We start from the raw sequence: 10,470 nt of genomic DNA, 5'->3' as shown, positions 1-10,470 counted from the left end.
CATTCTTCTTCCAGGCATGTTGAGCCAATTCCCCCCTGAAATGGTGAGATTGAAGGTGCCATTGTCGATAAAGCCTTGGACAGGATCCGAGGAAAGTGTTGGAAAGCTTTTGATGGTAATGGTCTGATTCTTATATATGGTTGTTGCAAAGAGATGTTACATTACACATGCTGCAAAGTGTTGCTTTTATCTTATCAAGAAATCACATATATGTTGCGTTCTTGGTTGTATATCTTTCCTTGTCTTTGACTGTTTGTCAAGTGCATGTGGTAAATACTCCTCTTAATACATTCGAATCAGGTCAATGTGGATATAAACGACGCACCATGATCACTTCTTTTCCAGAGTAACGCATACCATATTCTAGCATTCCATTGCCCCAAGAGATATTAAACCCAGAAGCATTGGACTAGCTTGTTGTTTTATTGAAAAGACATGTTCTGATCTTGTTTTAGATATTTCCATTAGGTGTTGTAGTGTCAAACTGCCAACAGATAGTTAGAACACTTCATTTAATTACTGGACTATGTAGTAAGTTCATATTCATCTGTTAGTTATGTGCTTAGCTCAGTACATCTTTTGCAATTAACATTCTATCGGATAGAACTGCTGGTAATTTTTAAGCTAATGCGCATGCTATTCTAAATTCCGAGTTAGATAGTTCAGTTATGTGTTGCAGTGAAACTGTTGCTATATGAATTGCAGGTGTGGAAATTCTTGATTACTTTTGCTGATGTCCTCGAGCTTTCTTCAGTTACACTTGATGAGTTTATTCAGTCTCTTCATGATTATGTAAGTGTTTTCTTTGGAGAGGGTAATTATCTGCCCTGGACTGTTCTAGTAAAAGGGACTAGGGGGGTGAATATATTTGTATTGTTTACTTGCTATATTAGGCACAAGAACTTGTATCAACATGTTTGCTGCAAAAAGTTATCACAGTACTAATATTTATAAATTTACCAGCACATTTTTGATAAACATTGACGATCAAACTTGGACCTGATGGACCTTGCAAACCAAACATTGATAGGTTTTTGTATCTAATGTTTGCCATGAATTTGGTTTGTTATTGGCTACTCTGCTGTTTCCATCAATTTTATAGGTGCTATGTAACTTCACTCATCTCTTCTGGCTACCTTTTCTTGTAGATGTTGGTGAAGGCAATAATAGCCTAATAAGTAACGCCATGAGTTAGCTTACTGGATTTGTTTTGTAGGATTCAAGGTTGTTGGGGGAATTGCATGTTGCTCTTCTGAAATCTATCATAAAGGATATCGAGGATGTCGCCCGAACTCCATCGGTTGCATTGGGGGTAAATCCAGGAGGTGGCCATCCACAAATTGTTGAAGGGGTGTGTGTGTGCAGATATCCTGAAAGCTCTGATTGTTCCTTCAGATTATTTGTTGTTTGCATGAGATTTATATATTTTAAACCTTTTTACAGGCATATTCTTGGGGATTCAATATACGTAACTGGCAGCGCCACCTCAATCTTCTTACCTGGCCTGAAATTTTACGGCAGTTTGCTTTATCTGCTGGTTTTGGACCTCAACTGAAGAAAAGGAATGCTGAAGATGTTTTTTATCGTGATGAAAATGAGGTTTGTATGCCATCTCATACTTGTGCATGACAAGAAACACTTCTGGAAGAGTTTTAACAAGATTCATATAAAATTTGATATATAGGGCCAGGATGGTCAGAATGTCATATCCGCTCTCCGAAATGGCTCAGCAGCCGTGCGTGCTGCCGCTTTGATGAAAGAAAGAGGCTACACCCATCGTCGATCCCGGCATCGCCTTACTCCTGGGACGGTAAAATTTGCTGCTTTCCATGTGCTTTCTCTTGAAGATAGCAGTGGTCTCACAATATTGGAAGTTGCAGAGAAAATCCAGGTATGCAGCATAAAGATATGCTAGCTTTATCATTGCCTTCTGTTCTTCTATCTCTAATTTAATAGATTTATTTGCTTTTTCTCTGTTCAGAAATCTGGACTTAGAGATCTTACCACAAGCAAGACACCTGAGGCATCTATAGCTGCCGCCTTGTCAAGGGATACAAAACTTTTTGAGCGAACTGCTCCTTCGACATATTGTGTAAAGTCCCCTTACAGAAAAGATCCAGCTGATTCTGAGCCTGTGTTGTCAGCAGCACGTGAAAAAATTAGGGCTTTTCAGAATGTGCTGTCTGACTCTGAAGCTGAAAAAGAGGTGGATGATGTTAGAGACGAGGAATCTGATTGTGATGATGACCCTGACGGTGATGATGTGAATATTGAGGTAGGAGATGAGAAGGACCCCCTTCTTGCTGTTAAAGCACAAGGTGTAGTACCAACTGCGACTAAAGTTGGTGAAGTAAAAGGGGATCCAGATGGTTTGGGTGCTGCATTAACTCGACCAATTAGTTCTACTACATCTCGAAAAGATATCGCCATGCTTTCTTTAGGCGACTCCAGTGCAGTAGGTACTTCAAGTGTTTCACCTCTCAGAGCTTCATCAGATCATCCTGAGGTAATCACTGGTGATGCTGAAGATACACAGATCGATGAAAGCAACCAAGGTGAGTCTTGGGTACAGGGACTAGCAGAAGGTGACTATTGTGATCTTAGTGTCGAAGAACGTCTAAATGCATTGGTCGCGCTTGTTGGTGTTGCCACTGAAGGGAACTCTATTCGAGCTGTTCTCGAGGTAAAGATTCTTCAACTATCCTTTCAGTTATCACTTTCTTATTAGGCAACACTTGATTATAAGAGTCTTGCAGGAACGTTTGGAAGCAGCGAATGCCATAAAAAAACAAATGTGGGCGGAGGCACAACTTGATAAAAGACGTTCCAAAGAAGAGTTTGCTAGCAAAGTGCAGTATAATTCTTACACGAGTTTAAAGGCCGATGTTATTCCAGAAAATAATGCCACAGAGACTACTCCAACTCCAGTCCGTAATCTTGATATAGACAATGACGAAAATGCAGGGACTTCAAACAATAATGAGATACTTAATCAACAGAGTAATGCTGGCAATGCATCTTATGAAAGGAATGGCACGGGGCAAGAAACCAGTGCAACACCAGATAATTTATCTGCTCAGCAGTATGCATATGCCGATAAAACACGGTCTCAGTTGAAATCATATATTGGTCATAGAGCAGAGCAGCTGTATGTTTACAGATCGCTTCCCCTGGGACAGGATCGGAGACGAAACCGATATTGGCAGTTTTCAACTTCCACATCACCAAATGATCCTGGTTCAGGAAGAATCTTTTTTGAATCGAGAGAGGGATATTGGAGGGTTATTGACTCAGAGGAGGTATTGATTTTGTTTGTATATATTTGAGCTAACCTGGTTATCATACATAACTCAAAACTGCAGTTTACTTGTCAGAACAGAATTCTGGAGAATATGTTGTTATGCTAATGAATATTCTGCTCTCTTTTTTCTGTGTTATAGTTTTTCAAGTATGATTTAACATTTAACCTAGTTGTTATACAGCACACTTACAATTTTGTAGTTATCAGAACACATTTCTGGAGAGTATGCAAGTACTATTGTTTTATCCTTTTTCTATGTGTTATATTTTTTCAAATATGATGCACTAGTCCACTTTTGAAGATTGATGCTAGCTTTCAGATCGTATGATTTTTCTTGAACCATTTATGCCCTGTTTAGAGTGCTGGAATAATGTAGGATTATTTTATAGGAAACAGTAAATTCCCACAGGAATCGCGGAAACTCCCTTGTTGTTTATAAGTTCGTAGATGTTGACTTTTAACTTACACCTAACTAGTTTGAAGTTGGTTCTGTACTAAATCCCTCTTTTTAGATGAGCATTTGAATTTAGGTATTTACTCGAATCTACATCGTCCTGGAAACAGCCTCTTGCAGAAATGTAGGGAAAGGCTGCGTACAAAAGACCCAAAGTGGCCGGACCCTGCGCAAGCGGGAGCTACGTGCACCGGGCTGCCCTTACACAATATACAGTCTATGCAGTCTGTGCCTACCTTTTGAAATATATAACCTAACGCTGTTTTGTGTCCACAATGCATACACCGTGTAGAAATCTGAAATCTGTTTGCCTCTGTTTCCAATGTTCCTTTTACAGTCAGCCATAGCAGGATACATATAGTGCATCCATCACATCGTCTCTAATCTGTAGATATTCTGTGTAATGAAACTGCAGGTGTTTGATGCTCTGGTAGCTTCCCTTGATACACGTGGCAGCCGGGAGGCACAACTGCACTCGATGCTGCAAAGGGTTGAGTCAACCTTTAAGGAAGGTATTAAGAGGAAACAAGGCGCAGCCATTGAACAATCAGCTGGAAGGTACCTAAAGAATGGAGCTACTGATACAATGCGTGCAAGTTATCGTAGTGAGTTTGGAAGCCCAAGCAGTACTCTTTCCAGTGTCTCTGCTGATAGCGCCACCACATATTCTGATTCGTTCAAAATAGAGCTTGGACGTAATGATGTGGAGAAGATATCTATCTCAAAAAGGGCGGATAGTTTTTTAAAATGGATGTGGAGCGAATGTTGTGATCGCCAACTGACATGTGCCATGAAGTATGGGGAGAAAAGATGCTCTGCACTGATGCATTCTTGTAATTACTGCTATCAGATTTACTTAGCAGAAGAAAGGCACTGCTCGTCTTGCCATAAGACCTTCAAATCCATTTATAATTATTCTGAGCACACGTCACAATGTGAAGAGAAGAGAAGAACTGACCCTAACTGGAAGATGCAAATTGCAGACTATTCTGTTCCAATTGGAATGAGATTGCTCAAGTTGCAGTTAGCTACCATTGAGGTGAAGTTTCTGTTGGTTGTTTGCTTCTCAGTTTAGCTTACTTGTCCACTGTAGCTGTTTGATGATATATTGGTGTTTTTTTACAGGCTTCGATACCATCAGAAGCACTTCAACCTTTTTGGAGTGATGGATATCGGAAATCTTGGGGTGTGAAGTTGCACTCTACCACATCCGTTGTGGAAATATTCCAGGTTCTGCATTTATTTCTCCCTTACTCTGGACATGTGGTTAGATTTTTTTGTTTGGCAAACATATTGCCTTATGTTAATTGATCTTTGAATATGTTGGCTAGAAGCAATTGTGGTAGATGGTCAAGGCCTTATTAGAAAACAGCCTGAAACATTCATGACAATAAGACTGCATTATTCTGTGTCAGTGAATGTGGGTAATTATTAAATTGCTGAAATAGCTTTGGTTATAACCAGGATTAACCTAACCGTCAAGCTGACTGACCATGGTAGCTTGAACCATGTGGTTTTGAGTTTTGACCACTTCACCAGCAATGCCATCTCTTACTAGCTCCAGCCTTAGCATATATGAATTGAAGCACCAAGGGCAATGCTGATGTAACAGGCATAAACACTTTTCTTGAAGAATTTAGATTGTTTTGACGGCTCATGGCTTCCTATCTTATTACTTCTGTTACTCTCTTTTGGAAACTGGACTATGTTTTTATTGCTCATGGCTTCCTATATACTATTGGAAACTGGCATAGCTTGTTTTGATGACTCATGGCTTCTTACTGTTACCCTCTTCCTGGGTATATTTACACGATTCAAGTACAGATGCTGAAAATTGAGTGCATACTGATGGGTTCATTCTTATTTCATTTCTCTACCTTTTCACATAATATCTGTGCTGATGTTCTTCTCTCCCTTGCAGATGTTGACTCTACTGGAAGGTGCAATAAGACGAGACTACCTGTCTTCTGATTTTGAAACATCAAATGAATTGCTTAATAACTCAAAGACAGAAGATATGCCTTCCCAGAATCCTTCCTCATCACCTGGAACTTCTGTACTTCCATGGGTTCCTGACACTACTGCTGCCATCACATTAAGAATGTTAGACCTTGATTATGCTGTTTCATATGTACAGAATCAAAAGGAGAGAGATGGTGGAGATTCCATGGTAAGATAAAGAGAATACTGCTTTTTGTTGTTTGAACTTTAAGTAGTAACTACTGTATAAAATAGCGTACTATAGTTGCAAAAGTATTCAGCCGTACCAGATATGTATAAAATAAGTAGTAACTACTGTATAAAATAACTACTTGGTCTTTTGCTTGCTTTGTACCTTCTTGCTCTACTATGCATATGCAATTAAATCATGTATTGTCATCAAATGTTCAAGTTAATGATTTGTTTGTATGACATGTACGTTGCTTTTCATGTTTATGCTACCATTAGTTGTGTGATTTTTTTTCCCTTCCTGCAGAAGCTTGCATCAAGGTATACTGTTGTTAAGAAGGCACAAGATATAGAGCCATTGGAACCAACTGGTTTTGACCTGTATGATGCAAGGGGGCCTCCCAGTAGTGGCCGCAGGGGTCGTGGAAGAGGAAGTAGAGGAGGTAGCAGGGGAGGAAGAGGTCGAAGTCGAGGTGGAAGGATCCCAAGAGGTATTAGCAGCTCATCTAGGATTGAATTTATGGATGAGGATGCTGCATATGAGAAAGCCCCAAGAAAGAACGCACGTCGAGGACGTGGCCGTGGCCGTGGCCGTGGGCGCGGACGTCGAACAGTTAGGCCTCGGCAGCCATTATCTGAGGGCAGAGGCAGATCGATTCCAAAGGCTCATCTGTTGGGAAGCTTCAGCATGCTTAGCAATGTGAAGCCTTCTGCTGTTGAGGAGTCTCCACGAAGCTCAGGTGCAGAAGAGTGGGGCTTGGAGAGCAGAAGACCGTACATCCAAGGTGAAGGTGACGAGAACAGCTCTGGATCCGAATCAGATCAATCAGAAGACAACGGGGAAAACGGCCAGCCCATGGACGAGGAGTATGAGGAGGAGCAGGTTCCAGATTACTCGAGAGCCTATTCTGGTGGATTGAGACCCCTTGCCCATGTCATGATGGATGATGAGACCGAGGATGATGATGAAGATGCTGAAGGGGACGGAGAGGGTGACGAGGAAGAATATGACGTGAACCATGCTTCCGCCGATGTTGATGATGAGATGGACGAGGATGATGATATAGGTGATGATGGGGATGATGGTGGTGATGGAGTTGAGGTGAATGCAGATGAAGATGAAGGCGCGACCTCATACTCGTCAGAGTACAGTGAATAAGAGCTTCTGTCTCCGGTGACCATTTATGCAGGTAGTGATACTGGTGGACAATAATAAGCCTTTTGCCCCTTTTTGGGGGCATAGTGGGCTAGATGTGGAACGGGGAAGCTGTTGCTCGGTAGGTTGGTATGTATGTAGTACAGCAGTCAGGTTTGTATTGGTTATCTGGTGGCACATCATGGTGGCTGCCTCGACAATCTGCCAGTGTAAAAAGTGTGTGCCTTGTTAGTTTACTAATTCGTTGGAGCAGTGCAATTCCCTCATGTGTACAAGTACAATGTGCCCAAGGCAGAGTATAATTTTTATCAGAAGAGCTGCCTCTGTTCTCCGTTGCATGATATTTCTTCTGTCGGGTGCTGAATCTGGATTTTGTTTTCCATTCTCGCAGGGTAGTTAATTAACGCCGTTGGTCACTGATCCGGATAGCTTGGCGGAAGTGGTTTTGGGAACTGATATAAAAATGTTTGTATTTTTGCTCTCCCCAGGCAGGGCTGGGGTGTGGTCCAGTGTTTGACATTTGGAGCATCTCTATCATCGACGCGGTTGAGCAATAACATATGGTACCGGGAAAGCTATAATCGATTGCTAACGACTATGGAGTCTCTCGGGTCAGAGTTGGCATGCCTGGCTTCTCCCATGATTGGGCATGTGTTAGCGTTAACAATGTCTAGTGTAGGCCTGGTTCATGATTACTTTTGCAGGATAGATACCGACCTTCCATTTCTCTCGTCTCTTTCGCGCTTAACACCTCTTCGTTTCTCTTGTCATTGGTCGGTCGCACTTAAACACCTCCAGGCAAAACGGTCGCACTTAAACATCTCCAGGCAAAACAAAACAGACGCAGGTCAGTACAAAAATCTCACGAAATAAAAACAGACACAAATAAAACACGGAAATTAAAAAGCAACACAAAAAAGTGGTACTGATGGCCCCGCCGTCTTCTCGTCAAATCAAATTGTCAGATTTTTTGTGCTGAAACTTGCTCGTTCGGGTTCAAGTTCTAGACTTGAAATGAGCGATCACGTCTTTTTTCCCTCTCACAAGGTGCCTAGGGCAAAGCCTTCCTCCCTCGATCTCCATCGACGAGCCCGTGGATTCACCTCCCCTCCGGTGGTCGGTGGCGGGGAGGGGAATCTTGGTGCCTTGGCTTCGGCTAATAGATCGGTTAGGGGTTTCAATCCTCGCAGGGGCGATGCTAGGACGAATGGTGACGCTTCTTTGAGTCGGTCTTCAAGGCTCCAATCCTTCTCAAGTTGATCAGTTGGGATGGATTAGACTGAGCTTCCACGTAGATTTGTGCCAGCTCTTCGGGACGGCGAGATTAGGGTTTTTCATTGTGGGTAAGCAACGACAAGATTTGGTGTCAGATACTTTGGATCAATTCAAAGGTTGTCAATGACGAGTACTTCTCCAGGGCACTAGTCCTTAAGGATACGTGCACGAGTTCTTTTCGGATGTCATCGACAAGGTCAGACCAACTTCGGTATGAACGGCGACATCGATGCGTCGATGACCTGCTCTGGTGCGGCAGTGGTGGTTCGATGGTCCAAATTTTGATGTACTTTTATTCATTTATGTTTGGGATGCTTTGTACTTTTGATCAACCTTTATAATAGATTTGATTCGTTTAAAAAAGTGGTACTCTTTTTTTTGCGAAAATAATTCTTGTATTACTCAATCAAAGTATAACCATGCTTAACAGCGTCTAAAACGACCTATGATCTCGACCCAAACCATACAACAATTCGGCCCTGAGTCCTCCGAAAGTTTGCCAAAATATGACTAGAGAATTACAACTACGACGGATATGAGTAATACAAGAACTACGTTTGGACATGCTTTCTTTGATCTCTGTAATAAGAAAGGCATATTTTGTTCCGTTTGTTTCTTCACTTCTCAACATGTTTACTGCCTACAAGTTGTCACTTTCAATGTCAATTGGCAGATTGCTCCACTGTAGAGATAGCATGAGTCCCTCCCGGATAGCTAGTATCTCAGCTTCCAACACATCATTGCACGAAAACAGATGTCAACAGGAACTGAAAACTATGCCGCCAGTGTGGTCTCGAAGAAGCATACCAATACCATCAATCCCATCCAAAATAGACCCATCTGTGTTTAGCTTAACATGTCCAGCAGCAGGGCGTGACCATGGAGTACTATGAATGGGGGCATTATCACATGTGCGAGCAGTAAGCGGGAAGCACAACTGAACCGGGCCTTTACCTTCACATGATCATCATTTGGGCAGGTCGCAATAGACTGCAATGAGGATAGATAGCTTGCCAGAAATCTAACAGAAACATCCAATGGAGGGGTGGGCTTTGAGTGCATGATGTCGTTTCTAACATACCAGATTCTCCAGAAGAGCATTAGAAGTCGAACTCTCATTGGCTCATCTAGCTCACAAAGTAACTGAATGAACCATTCTGGACCCGTATTCTTGATTGATTCAACAACATGAAGAGTCCATTCAACATCCAGTGCACACCATAGAAATTTTGCATTTTTGCATGTACAGAAAGTATAGAAAGAATCTTCCTCATCATCACCGCGGATAGGGCATAGCAAGGTAGTTTCCAAATTTTGTTTATGTTTGTTGCACCACGTAGAGAATTATTTGCTAAACGCCAATCGAAACTCAGTAGCTTTGGCGGTGCTTGACACGACCATAGAGCTTTCTAACCTTCACGTCTGCCATCCGTGTGGTGGCTTGAGGAGGCCATGCGCCCATTGTGGAGATCATTAGAAGCCAATCTTTACGCACTCCTCACATTGAAAACACCCCATGGATATTCGGTCCACTCCAGAATTTCATTCATTTGTCAAACGTAACTTGATTGCTGATATGTCTCCAATGTATCTATAATTTTTGATTGTTTCATGCTGTTATATTATCATCCTTGGATGTTTTACAACCATTTTATAGCAACTTTATATCATTTTTTGGGACTAACCTATTGACATAGTGCCCAGTGCCAGTTGCTGTTTTTTCCTTGTTTTTTACTTCGCGGAATATCAATATCAAACGGAGTCCAAACGCAGCGAAACTTTTTGGAGACCGTTTTTGGACCAGAAGACACCCAGTGGGCCAAAGTACCAGAGGGGAGGCCCCGAGGTGGGCACAACCCACCAGGGCGCGCTGATACGTCTCCAATGTATCTATAATTTTTGATTGTTCCATGCTATTATATTATCTGTTTTGAATGTTTTATATGCATTAATATGCTATTTTATATTATTTTTGGGACTAACCTATTGACCTAGAGCCCAGTGCCAGTTTCTGTTTTTTCCTTGTTTTTTAGCTTCACGGAAAAGGAATACCAAACAGAGTCCAAACGGAATAAAACCTTCGTGATGATTTTTCTTGGACCAGAAGACACCTAG

The 10,470-nt window shown here is 41.8% G+C and overlaps 1 protein-coding gene across 2 annotated transcripts in view; it reads left to right on the top strand.

The window, feature by feature from the left end:
- Positions 1 to 7,423, top strand: part of LOC119268621 (homeobox-DDT domain protein RLT2-like) — a 14,554-nt gene extending 7,131 nt beyond the window's left edge. Inside the window, exons 8-18 of one of the 2 annotated variants that reach the window (XM_037550287.1) lie at positions 15 to 115; positions 706 to 792; positions 1,217 to 1,351; positions 1,444 to 1,599; positions 1,685 to 1,891; positions 1,982 to 2,683; positions 2,757 to 3,299; positions 4,171 to 4,794; positions 4,881 to 4,985; positions 5,677 to 5,925; positions 6,235 to 7,423. In XM_037550287.1, coding sequence (XP_037406184.1) covers positions 15 to 115; positions 706 to 792; positions 1,217 to 1,351; positions 1,444 to 1,599; positions 1,685 to 1,891; positions 1,982 to 2,683; positions 2,757 to 3,299; positions 4,171 to 4,794; positions 4,881 to 4,985; positions 5,677 to 5,925; positions 6,235 to 7,083 — 3,758 coding nt within the window. In that variant the 3' untranslated portion in view covers positions 7,084 to 7,423. Of the gene's footprint in view, positions 1 to 14; positions 116 to 705; positions 793 to 1,216; positions 1,352 to 1,443; positions 1,600 to 1,684; positions 1,892 to 1,981; positions 2,684 to 2,756; positions 3,300 to 4,170; positions 4,795 to 4,880; positions 4,986 to 5,676; positions 5,926 to 6,231 lie in introns of both variants that reach the window. The other variant, XM_037550286.1, reaches the window with a different exon arrangement.
- Positions 7,424 to 10,470: the final 3,047 nt, after the last annotated feature.

The sequence above is a fragment of the Triticum dicoccoides genome, chromosome 3A (assembly GCF_002162155.2).
Source record: "Triticum dicoccoides isolate Atlit2015 ecotype Zavitan chromosome 3A, WEW_v2.0, whole genome shotgun sequence".
Taxonomy (NCBI): domain Eukaryota; kingdom Viridiplantae; phylum Streptophyta; class Magnoliopsida; order Poales; family Poaceae; genus Triticum; species Triticum dicoccoides.
Note: the sequence above shows the minus strand (reverse complement) of the source record. Positions and strands in the feature narration are given on the sequence as shown.